We start from the raw sequence: 12,926 nt of genomic DNA, 5'->3' as shown, positions 1-12,926 counted from the left end.
AATTCATGAATTAATAATTTTCTATATTATAAATAACCGACATTTCGCGTTTAGTCAACACACAGGATAATGAAATATTAATTTTCCAGAAATCGGTAGGTAACAAAATTATTTTTATTTCACTGATTTAAATTGGAGTACACATAAATCAAAATATCTTACCGACATTGTATTTCTTACCGATTTAAATTTATAAAATAATGAATTCTATTGTTTTTAGTTTTACAGGCATTTTACATACGAGATTGCTAAATATGATACTAAACATAATTTGACCGTGAACAGGAAACTACAGCGTTTATAATAATAACAAACCATAATTCAAATCTGTAATTGCTCTCTACTCAGACCAATATGATGTCATTTTACCCGGTCGGCGCACGATATTCTGGAACTTACACATGGCGAAAACTATTAGCACGGTTTCAGTTGTTTTTTAATGGCTTTAGTTCATACTAAGCTTTGGGTTCATTTTAAGTAAACTAAATATATTGCCCGGGCGCAAATGATTTCAGTGAGGATGACGTATACGGTGCATAGTGACTGTATTATCGCCTATTGACAATATGGGCACATCGGTTTATGGTTTGCATTACAATAAGTGAGCGATAATATTAAAAACCTATGAAGAAAAAATATGATTTACGATGTTTCATAGCAATGCAAGCAGTGCAGTGCACTTGTATGATGTTAGACCAGCCGCCGCTGGCTAGGACACGTGTTCCGGATGCCGCCAAAGAGTGTGACACTTCGTACCCTTATGGCACAGCCTCAAGGGTTCCGTCGCCATGGCCGGCCCTCCCTCGCCCTGCAGCGGTGTCACAAAAGCGATCTACGTGCTGCAGGTCTGACATGGCGGGAGGCGCAAGAGTTGGTGATGGACCGAGGAAAGTGGCGCGAACTTGTGCTTGCCCTATGCCCCAATGCTGGGTCTTCTCTTTATAGAAGGTAAACCATTGCGTACTACCAGAAAATGCTATTCTGAAGACCACCGGCCGCCACTGTTTACAAATATTTATAAAACACTTACTACAAAATACCAACAGGCATAAAACAAGACGGACTATACAGCAAGAGCAATTTTTTTACACAGGTGATGCATGAAATCAAATTAGCACTTTTTAAAAAGTGATTGTAAGCACTCACCGTATTCATTTGTTAAGAATAAAGCTGACTACCTACTATAATATCAACAAATATGTATTGCCAAAGCCATTGACAAAAATTAGCCAGACAAGGAAAGAAAAAGTAGCTAGTTGGCAAAAAAAGCACACTAGCACTTTAAAATATCCAAAAGCTTAGAAACTGACAGTTTAAAAAATCAGGGCTAAAATTTATATAGGTAGGTATCAAAAAAGATTAAGGAAAATTTTATTGTATCGTAAACAACAAACAAATAAGGGATACCTAAAACTAAAAAAATAACATGAAATTTAGTTACCATCAAAATGTCTTGTTTTATTTATATTTACTTCTATCGTCTTTGAAGAAACAACACCACGTAAATCCCCATTTGGCGGTTTTGAGTTTTGAATAACGTTAGGTAGGTAAAAAAATCCTACACCGTGTTCCTTCTATGGAAAAATTCTTTTTGAATGAAAAAATGATTTTTTTTTTAACTAAACACAAAAAAAATAAGTTAAAAGGTATCAATTTTCAATTTTTTGAGACGTTTTTTGTTTCCCCTGAAAATTTTAATTAATTGACTTCCGCGGTGTTGTTTCTTAAGCGACGCTATGCAAGAACTAACAGAAGTCGAGTAGCGAAGTAGGATTAAAAAAATAAATGTGACTACAAAGATATTAGTCATGATTAACTGCTTTGCTGGTGGAAAAGAGATCTCTAAGTATTAATGGTGCTCAGTTCGAACAGGTAAAGAACCACTAAACAAATGTCTATATTAGATGGATATACATTTCATGAAATTTTTTCGCAGTTCAAAAAAGTAAGGTTTGAGTAATTTTGGTCACCTGCAAAATGTCTTCAAAGGTGAATTCCTGTTGTGAGTAAAACACAAAGTGTTCAACCATTGTGTAGTTGTGTATTTTCTATAAGAATGTTGTCTATGGTCTGCAGGTAGGATTCTGTTCAAAATATTATCTATGGATGTCATGTCGCAAGTAATTTTAACACGTAGAAACTGTTAAAATTAATCGAAATTAGCATGAATAATTAATAATAATTCAAATTACTAATACATTATAGTTGGCACTCTTCATCAGTGTCATTCTTCAGTGAATTTACAGAGATGGTGATGGTTCAAAATATTCTGCAAAATGACGAAACCATAGACTAAATTTGTCGCCGTGACAGTAGACGACATGCACCTCAGTTTGATCTAGTGTACATTTGGCACCACTATATGGCATTGCATCAGCTTATCAACCAATAATAAATAAATAAACATAACTTAAATGCAACTTATCGCACAGTTATATATAAAGATTAAATTTCTCATAGTATCCGCATTACATGTTATTATTACCACGTTTTTCTTAGCTCGTATTCTTGTTTGTCCGGTGGTTGTATATCCAGTACAAATCTTGCAATCGATTTTTAACTAACTTCCCGAGTAGCTAGACATTTGAAACTTTTAGAATATATCAGAACACAATGCCAATGCATTCTTTTAATACTTTTAGCCATCTTTAAGCAGAACTGAATTCATTTTCAGTTAATTCAGTTTTGTATGAAAAGTTATTTCGGATCCGTAATCCAATCCACTATTATTGGTTAATAAGGGGGTGGTCCTAGCAACTAAATTATTAATATATACGTGCGTTACTATGGAAATCAAAATGACATTTCAGTATTCTATATTTGTTTGTTGCAAAATAGGAAAAAAATGATTTGTTGACAATTGCCTTATTTGTCCTAAATTATGAATAGGTACATAGAATTGTCAAGTTTATATGATTCCACAGAAAATTTAAAAACATGGTATATAAAAAGTTCTTTTTATCTTGTAATTATTCTTGATTAAAACGTTATCAGTAAGCCCCTTAAGTAAAAAATAATAATAATATTAAGTACTTACCTATATAATAATAGTTTTTCTAATTTTAAATTTTTCGACCTTTCCGATCATATGGGCCTCCACAAAGTGGAGGTTTGTATTGACAGATTTTGTTTTTTACGAGAAATGGATGTCAGCCACTTGCTCAACCTATTAGGTCCATACCCTGACACACACAAATTGAAAAACAATATGTGTACTTGCCAGACCCAGGATTCGAACCTGGGACCCACGGCTTAAATTTAAATTAGATGAATAAAATTAGAATCTAATGTTTCTAATCTAAATCTAGTGATTTCCAAACTTATATGTATTGTTTCGCAGAATCCGAGATATTTCAAAAAATCTCGGGAACCTTTACCTGGCATATACTCATATTAACACTCCCGTTGCCACGATGATCTCGCAGTAGAGAAATGACCTTAAATTATTGATACCCTGTCACCTCCGAAAGGGGGGGGGGGGTGTGATGAGTGCGCTGGACCCCCCCCTGATGATGAATTGGTCATTGTCATGGTGATATCGTCTGCTGGCTTCTTTCGGGGACATGCTTATGTTGATTGACAACGCGGAATTATGACGAAAACGGCGTTTTATTGTTCGGAATACAATTACAGGAAAATAACCCAACCTTTTTTAGGTACCTACCTGCTTTGGAAGGGGCTGGATTTCTTTGCTAGGTAGGTACATATTTTGAAATATTTGAACTAGGTACACAAATACATATTTTTTCAAAATAATCTCAAATCAGATATTCTGGGTATTAGGTACATTGTTTGGCTGGGAACTTAGCTTCCAAAATTTATATAGGTAAGTGTACGAATTTAATACCTATTGGTCAAAATTGGATGAAATGTAGGTAATAATATTAAAAAAATGATAGGTATTAATAATTACTATTTTTGGCATCTAAAATATTGTGTTGACAATTGTTTTAAGTTATATAGGTAACTACAAAATCGTTTACTATTGATTGGCTTTAAAATTTCAGCTTGCTTCTAAGTATTTTTAAAATTGACTAAGTATAGAATTCTATAATGACGCTAGGTTTTACTTGGCTTGCTTATAGAATTAATGTAGGTATAAAAAAAATGCAGGATTTTATTTATATTAAGGGCTAGACTGATTCTATTAAATTTTGTAGAACTTGCAAAAGGGTGACTATAAATTTCCATACATCTAAGCTTACGGGCTAGAACTTTGTTTCTCAGTCGATCTGCGCATGTTTGCATGAATCAGCCCAATGATAATTCAGGCCTCATGGCCTTGGATCTTCTGAGGATGCCATGGCTTAGGCGGTATCAACCCCACTTATTATTATGTACATAATCCCCAGATTTAGAATACAGACCCTTGCTACAAGGTGTGTAAAGATTACATCAGTTTGTGGGACATACGCAATTCAAAAAAATTTCTCGAGCGGGCTAAATAAAAACAGCACAGCATGTGGCGTGGCGTATTCACATGTTCTACATGTTTATACTATTATCATATTAGGCAATGCAATATGTTAAATATTGGCAAGGGTAATATTTCATTCTGTTTTAGAATTTTAGGAAAATAATACAATGCGATAAATTTCATAATATTGTTGTACCTACCCATTCAAATGTTGTATTCAAACCCAAATATTAAACCTGTTTAAATAAATACCCTGCATTGAAATCAGATAGCTACAGAAAATGTAGGTATGTTCTAATGACTGGCATCAATAATAATATATTTGTATCTATTTATTATCGTTAACTGTAGCTTTGTAAATTGCGGTGCGGTGCGGTTAATACGATATTCTAAAATATCCTTTTTTGACGATATTACTAATACCTACCTATATTAGTTTTTTTTTATTCTAAAAGATTATAAATGAGACATTATTTTGTTGGTCCATGGTTGAACCGTAATAAATTGTATTGTCGTCGTAAATCACTAATAATAGTTTTCATCCGAAAATAAAAATGAGTCAGCAAATGCAATTCAAGTGCAACTAGGTAGTACACGTGGGGTTTCTTTTGTTTATAAAGTAGACACACAGTTGGAAAAAATATTTTATAGTGTTTTCAGTTACCTATATTCAAACTTTCTCGTCGGACAAATCGGTATAATATCTTTTAGTAGGTACTAAATAATATTATTATATAAATAAATATTATCATACTCAATCTGAAGTAGGTATACCTATACATAATAATATACTATTATATTATTTCTCAGTGGTGAAGTGTGGAGGTAGACTGTTAAGATCCGACATAAATAGTGTATTGTGAGTCATACGTACCTAATAATGGCTTTATTTTAGAAACTATTACTTAGGTATCCTTTAAAAATACCTTAGTTGAATCCTGTCCTCTTTTTTTTTGGTTTCATCTGTTTTAATAGTCGTGGAATTCATCACCTATAAGATAAAAAGCCTTTTTGTGAAATAAGGTAGGTACCTACTATAAAGGTAAGTAGGAAGTCTTACTGTTTTCTCCATTTAATATTGATAACTAATGATTTACACATCATTTTTTTCTTTTCACCTGAAACCCTTTACACCTGAAAATAATGCAAAATTATATGAGCATTTATGTTAAGATTAGACGTATGTTTGTATTATAATTAATATCCATTAACGTTTGGTAAAAAAAATTGAAATTGAAAAAATCATCAAAGCGCTATGATTGCCTGATGTCATTTAATTCATAAATTAATCTACACACCTGTTTCTTTTTATCTGATAATCACCACGGAAGTTCAGTCTAAATAATGAAACCACTTCTAGCGTTACAAACCGGTATTTTTTTAGACAATAAAGTTTAGAAAACTCATAGGTTCTATAAAATTATGACATCATTCATGAAACAAAAATATTATGTTATTCCGTTTTTGAAAAATTCATAGATTTTTTAAAATTATATGGCCGTAATGACATAAACAATGGTATATTTATTAACCTTAATTATTCCAATATAATAACAATAAAGTTTAGTGTGTTGATAACATTCATAAAGCCTTTTTGCACTATCAAAAAACCACCGGATGTTTTAACTATAATGTGCTTTTTGGATTCTAGATGTTTATTGAAAAATGATATAATAATATTGAACACGTATAAGTAAGCATTATTATAGGTACGAGGGTGGGTCAATAAGTCCTTAGAAAAGCCGACAGGTGGCGCGACTAGTACTGTAAGCGGTTTGTTTTCATGCAGCGGCACTACCGATTCAGTATGCTACGAAGTTTCAATCAGATTGGTCGGGTTGTTGTTTTTTATTTTCGTACATTTAAAAAAAAAATTTGCTTGTTTACAAAAATGGAGAAAATTGAGTTTAGAGCTGTTATTAAACATTTTAATATAAAAGGGTTAACAGCAAAGGAAATAAAAAATGAGTTGGATTTAGTTCACGGCATATCTGCTCCTTCACTTGCAACTATTTATAACTGGTTAAATGAATTTAAACGTGGTCGTACATCAACAAAGGATGAACCACGCTCAGGACGTCCTGTAGAGGTGACTACACCAGAAATGATCAATAAAATCCACGATATGGTGTTAAGTGACCGAAGATTAAAGTTGAGTGAGATAATTGAGGTTACAGGGATCTCAAAAGGTAGCGTCATTTCTATTTTACATGACAAATTGGGCATGAAAAAAGTTTCTGCAAGATGGGTGCCGCGTTTGCTCACAGTCGACAATAAACGCAATAGGCTGGTGGCCTCTAAAGCCCTGTTGTCGCTCATGCAACGCAATCCGGATGAATTTTTTCGTCGCTTTGTGACTGTAGATGAAACATGGATACACCACTATACTCCCGAGATGAAAGAACAGTCAAAGCAGTGGATTGCGAAAGGCGAACCATGTCCAAAGAAGGCGAAAACCGTAAAATCAGCTGGTAAGGTTATGGCTACTGTATTTTGGGATGCACGTGGAATTATTTTCGTTGACTATTTGGAAAAAGGAAAAACAATAACAGGGGATTATTATGCATTTTTATTGGACCAGCTAAAAAACGAAATTGAAGAAAAACGGCCTCATTTAAACAGGAAAAAAATCCTCTTTCATCAGGACAATGCCCGTGTTCACACATGTTTACGATCAATGGCTAAAATTGAAGAATTGAAGTTCGAATTGGTCGACCACCCACCGTATTCGCCAGATTTAGCCCCCAGTGACTTTTTCCTTTTCCCAAACTTAAAAAAATGGCTAAGTGGACAACGTTTTTTTTCAAATGAAGAAGTCATCGATCGGACAAATGCTTATTTTGAGGACCTTCCGAAAACTTATTTTTCTGACGGTTTAAAAAAAATTGAGAAACGTCTAACCAAGTGTATTGAGCTCCAAGGAGATTATGTTGAGAAATAAAAAAAAAATACAAAAATAAAAACTGTTTTAATGCTTTTTTCTAAGGAATTATTGACCCACCCTCATACCTACCTATCAACCAATTGTATTCATCATGATGGTAGAGATGCATGGGTGTATACGTTTAATCAACTAAGGTGAGTCGGGGTAAGTGTGACATATAATTCAATGAGATGAATTTCAAGCTGGTTCATGATGAATAGGTGTGTTTTAAACAGTTGAAAACTTTACCTTAGGATCTACAAAAGCGTTACAATTAATATGTACAGGAGGAACCCACTGTATATCTTACTATAATACGACATTTTAATATTTTTTGATCACTATCAGTTTGTTACACTTACCCAAATATTGGGGTAAGTGTAACTAAATTCATCTTTATTCCAAAAGTACTTCAGAACCATAATGTATTATATGCATAGAAAGGTAATATTTCATTTAATGGATATTGAGTCTTGAGTTAAAACTACAGTATAGAATTTCAACAAAATGGACTAAAACATATTTTTTGGGGTAAGTGTGTCATACTAATGTATGAAGCGCTAGTGATGTCCCGAAAGAAAAACGACGTATTTTTTATTAATTAACGTAGGTAGTTGACGGAAATCCGATGACACTAACGAGTTTACTTTTTGAAGGATCATGGGAAAAACTTGGTATGTCAAATTGACAGTCAACATTATACAGGTATCCATTGTGGACAATCCTTTAAATTCAGGTTGATGATTGTACTGTTTAATAAGACAAGTTATAGTACCAATTGATTACAAAAGGATCGCAAATTTTTTTTCAAACATTCTACGGCTTGCGGTTTTCAGCATGGAACATGCTTTTGTCTTGACCACCTGGCCGGATTCGTTACGAAAATATCGCACAGGCAGCGGTAACGAAAACAAAAAATAAAGTCATGAAAGTAGCGCGGCGCGGGCTGGAGTGGCTTCAGTCGGCCGCGAACGGCGCTTCGGGAATGACTTGTGACCCGCGCCCCACAATTCATTTTATTTTCCTTCGATTTGGACAACCAGCATTCAGAGAATCAGTGAGCAAAGCATGTTCCATGTTTAATAATTTCAGCCGTTAGGGTTTAAGTAACCATTATATTTAAATAATAACTTATTTCTTTTAATAAACCTATAAACCAATTGTGTCCGGGTACTTCGTTTTTAAACGGTGTGTTAATATTATTTTCTTTAATATACTGTCCAATTAATTCGACGACTTGTTTTTTTGTGAGACATGCTTTTCCAACGTATGCAAATTTTCTGCAAAATATGTTTCAATCTCTTTGTGTAATATTGTACTTCTGCTAAAACTGTCTTCTCTTCTTTCGTAAACATGATTATACATATCCATATGACATATCCTGTTTTTTTACACATTCAACTGTTTTTTGTAATTTACCTTGGTCGTAAGCTCCTTTATCTGCATTCGCAGTCATTATTTTAACTAGTGATGGGACACGACGCATTATATATATCGATCGAAAAAATGTTCGCAATTGAAATAAAATGTTTATAATTTTATTGTTTTAGTTTTATGTTAGCTAAGTAGGGAGGTACTCGGAAGAGTGCATGTGTTTCAATTTAATACACGAGTTTTCAAGTGCTTATCTAACATGTGATAATAATTAATGTGCATTTTTTCCACATTTAAATATAAATGAAAGACAGATAAAGGAGCTTACGACCAAGGAAAATTACAAAAAACAGTTGAATGTGTAAAAAAACAGGATATGTCATATGGATATATATAATCATGTATACGAAAGAAGAGAAGACAGTTTTAGCAGAAGTACAATATTACACAAAGAGATTGAAACATATTTTGCAGAAAATTTGCATACGTTGGAAAAGCATGTCTCACAAAAAAACAAGTCGTCGAATTAATTGGACAGTATATTAAAGAAAATAATATTAACACACCTTTAAAAACGAAGTACCCGGACACAATAAATTGGTTTATAGGTTTTATTGAATTCATAGAAAATGTATGGGGGAAGTGTGATACAAAATAAAGGTGCACGCGTTTACTTTCGTGGGGAAAGTGTGTATACTCGATTAATGCTTTAAAATGCTTATCAATAAGTAAAACGATAACAACACGTGAAGCAGGGTATCAAAACACATATACTCACCAAATTTTACAACCATAATGTGCAGATTTCCGTGTTTTAAATAATAGTTTAGTAACAGCTACCATCTCACTCGTCGACTTCAAAATGTCGTCTGGAGAATAATCCATGTAGTCACCTCAAAAAACATGCTATCGACACCATTTCTGATTATTTTTATAAATCGGTGACTTTGCTACCTATCACCTTTCCATAGATGGCATCATCCAATTTGTAGTAGATAATGAGATATCTTAGTAGCTACACTCTGACTCACCTTACCTACAATAAATTATTATATATTGATATAAGTGCATTTATTTATTTTACTTACGTTGTTGAATACTTAGATATTAAGTTGCAAATTAACCCTATTACCTAGTAGGTACCTACCCAGTTTTCTAATCAGATTTCCACGTTTCTTTGAAAATCCTAATGAATTGGAATTTAATATTTTTTTGTTCCAGTGCTAGCAATACTATCATAGTTATACGTATATTGTCTATGGTCAGAGTCGCACTTGCGCTAGTATCAACTAGTATTGCCATGCAGTTCAAAGTATAAATAAAACAGGGGAAAGTTTACCCTAGGTGTGGCAAGCGTATTTACAAACATGTGTCAACTGTCAAAATTAAGTGTAACGTAAACTATTGCTTACCTGCTATTGTACAATATTATACTTCTTCAATAAGCCGCATTTATAGTGTTGTTGCCTTGTTTTGCGTCAGGTAAAAGTAAAAAAATTCATTCTTTACTGTTTTCTTTTATAATCAGTTAATTTTTTCAGTGAAACCGAAATCGGATAACCTAACTTTTGAACATTTATGTTGTGTTGATTATTTTAATACACGAGCAGCGTATTATAATAGATTCCAAAATCAAGTTAGTCATGGAAGACTTAGGTATACTAATTGAAAGTATTCTATATAGCAATAGTTATTATCCACGTGTATCACCGATTCACGATTCCCCAAATTAGTGTAAGTTTAGTATATATACTATGCACTATGGGATTACACCAATACGATTTTGAGTGAATTTAAAAAAAAAAAAAAAATAGGCGCGTACTGACTAAGCGAGCAGTCTCGCGTGGTCGCGAGGCAGCTTCGCCATAGATAATATACGTAAAAGCCTCACGAGGAAAATGCTCAGTCAGTCAGTACGCGACTCGCCCGAGGCAAACGCACGAGCCGCCTCGCCCGAGCGATGCCACGACCGATCTAATCTTTGTTGGTTTATCGATGCTCAAAGGTGCTGCGCGCCGCTGCCTTTGCGTGATGTTAATTTTGTTGCGAGCTGGCTCGCGCAGCATATACCTGAGGCTGCTCACTCAGTCAGTATGCGCTTAATGATTCATGTTTTGCTCTCGATTATTTGTAGTCTTCTGGGTGCAGGGTCACATCAGAAATTTATCAAAATAATTATTCCAAAAGTAAATTACCTCTTGCATCGCTAATAGAAATAGACGAACAAAGTTGCAAAATTTAGACACCTAAATGGATACTGATAAAACTAATTATGTCATATTTGTATATTTTCAGATTATAAACCATGGCTCAGCTAGAAGTGGCCATATCTAGCGATACAACAGGTCAGCTCTGGAATTGTTCTGCCTGGGATGTGCATTCCGGTACATCGCTAATGTGCTACAGAGGTGGTGGAGTAGCAGCTCCGAGGTCTCTGTGCATCCTCGGCAATGACTTTATCGCTTCATCAGAACGAACCAAACCTATCCTGCATATCTGGCCACTAAATTCTCAGGAACAAGTCCAAGGCATTCGATTCGTTTTACCCGGTAGAGCGACGGCTTTGGCATTCTCCCCGGATAGTCGCTATTGTGTCGCCGGCATCGAAGAAAAGATTTATATATGGCAAATTTCCTCAGGAAGCTTGCTCAATATAGTCAGTCGTCATTATCAAACAGTTACATCTATAAAATTTGTGGATGATGGATCTCATTTTGTCTCAGCTGGAGAAGATAGTATTGTAATGGTTTGGAGTCTGTCTAATCTTGTAGCTAATCCTGGAGCGAATATCACTTCACAAACAGTTGCCGGACAGCACGATCCATTATATATTTTTACAGATCATTCCTTGCCTGTTACAGATATTTTTATAACTAAAGGTGGCATTCGTTGTCGCTTGGTGACAGTTTCGATGGACAGAACATGTAAAATCTACAATTTGGAGACTGGTGATCTTCTATTGAACTTGGTATTCGCAAAGAGTTTATCTGCCGTTGTGATGGATCGTATAGAAATGAATATTTTTGTTGGCTCCATAGATGGGGATATTAATCAGTTTTCAATCATAAATCCGCCAAGAAAGAGAGAATACTATCTTAATGAAAACGACAGAGCTCTGATATTTACCGGTCATACAAAAACGGTAACTTGTTTATCGATATCGGCTGATGGTGAAACCCTCATTTCAGGATCCAATGATGAGCAATTGCTCGTGTGGCACATACCTAGCCGGCAGAAAATTCACGGCATTCCTCACAAAGGACCAGTGACGAATGCATTCTTTACAATAGTACCGAAAAACATGTTTGCCAATGATTTTAATCCGTCGATAATATTACACAGCTTCCAACGCACCATTGATACCGACAGTGAAATTGAAATTTTAATGAAAAGTACGTGCAATTTTTGGGAAAATGAAGAAGACAGGGATGATTCTGCTACAACCGTTGATACAGGGGCTTCGTCAGGAGAAAACCTGGAAAAACTTCGTAATGAATTAGATCGATTGAAAAGTATTAATAACGAATTATATCTTTTTGCAAAAAAAAATATCTTGAAAGCTAAATAAAAAATAAATTCTTTGCTTACTCTATTAAAAAAAAAACAATCCTGTTTCATAAATATTTTGTAATAAATTGTGTGGTTTATCATATTACTTGCTTTGTTTTTTTTTTACTTCACCTTTCCTTATAATTTAATAAATTTTCTCCTATGGATATCATAATTCGCACCGTGAGTGTAAAACCAACGCATCTGCAAAAGACATATTTTGGATATATTAGGGTTTGAAGTCTTCGTTTTGTTACGAGAAATAGATTTTCTAAAAAAAAAACATAATATTTGGTTTATATCTACATTATATTGCATGTTCTTTCAGTTACTTCACTTTTACATGATCAGGTTCACGACTTCTGCAGTTGTTTTGCATTTAATCTCGAAATTGAAAAATTTGCAGATACGTTGGTTTTGTGTCTTAGTTTCATGCCCAAAATGTCGAACATTTATTGTCTATGCGAACTTGTAAACACATTTTTATAGTATAAATATATAACATTAGCATGTTTGATAGTTTGACAAAAAACTTGACATAGAGAGAAAGCAACGCAGTGTTGTTGATGTAAATACAGTCTACAATAGCAACTGTAGCAATTATCACTTTTGCTCTGTGTAGTTAATTGCTGCGCACCAGAAGAAATTGTATCTGCGCATGTT

General features: G+C 34.1%; 1 protein-coding gene across 2 annotated transcripts; it reads left to right on the top strand.

The window, feature by feature from the left end:
• Positions 1–10,060: 10,060 nt before the first annotated feature.
• LOC147077820 (WD repeat-containing protein 18) lies at positions 10,061–12,369 on the top strand. 2 transcript variants are annotated; one of them, XM_085960807.1, is made up of 2 exons: positions 10,061–10,196; positions 11,010–12,369. In XM_085960807.1, the coding sequence occupies exon 2, from the start codon at positions 11,020–11,022 to the stop codon at positions 12,280–12,282; it is 1,263 nt and encodes a 420-aa protein (XP_085816933.1). In that variant the 5' UTR covers positions 10,061–10,196; positions 11,010–11,019; the 3' UTR covers positions 12,283–12,369. The 2 variants fall into 2 exon arrangements, with proteins under 2 accessions (XP_085816933.1, XP_085816934.1); XM_085960808.1 differs by having other exon boundaries at positions 10,061–10,202.
• The last annotated feature ends 557 nt before the right edge of the window (positions 12,370–12,926 follow it).

Source organism: Rhyacophila brunnea, unplaced genomic scaffold, assembly GCF_057557595.1.
Source record: "Rhyacophila brunnea isolate RB1 unplaced genomic scaffold, BYU_Rbru_1.0 scaffold_12, whole genome shotgun sequence".
Taxonomy (NCBI): domain Eukaryota; kingdom Metazoa; phylum Arthropoda; class Insecta; order Trichoptera; family Rhyacophilidae; genus Rhyacophila; species Rhyacophila brunnea.
The sequence above is the reverse complement of the archived record's forward strand: the minus strand, read 5'-3'. Positions and strand labels throughout refer to the sequence as shown.

What these genes read in the sequence shown, in the direction of transcription:
- LOC147077820 (XM_085960807.1), top strand. Translation starts at nt 11,020, where the DNA reads ATGGCTCAGCTAGAAGTGGCCATATCTAGCGATACAACAGGTCAGCTC.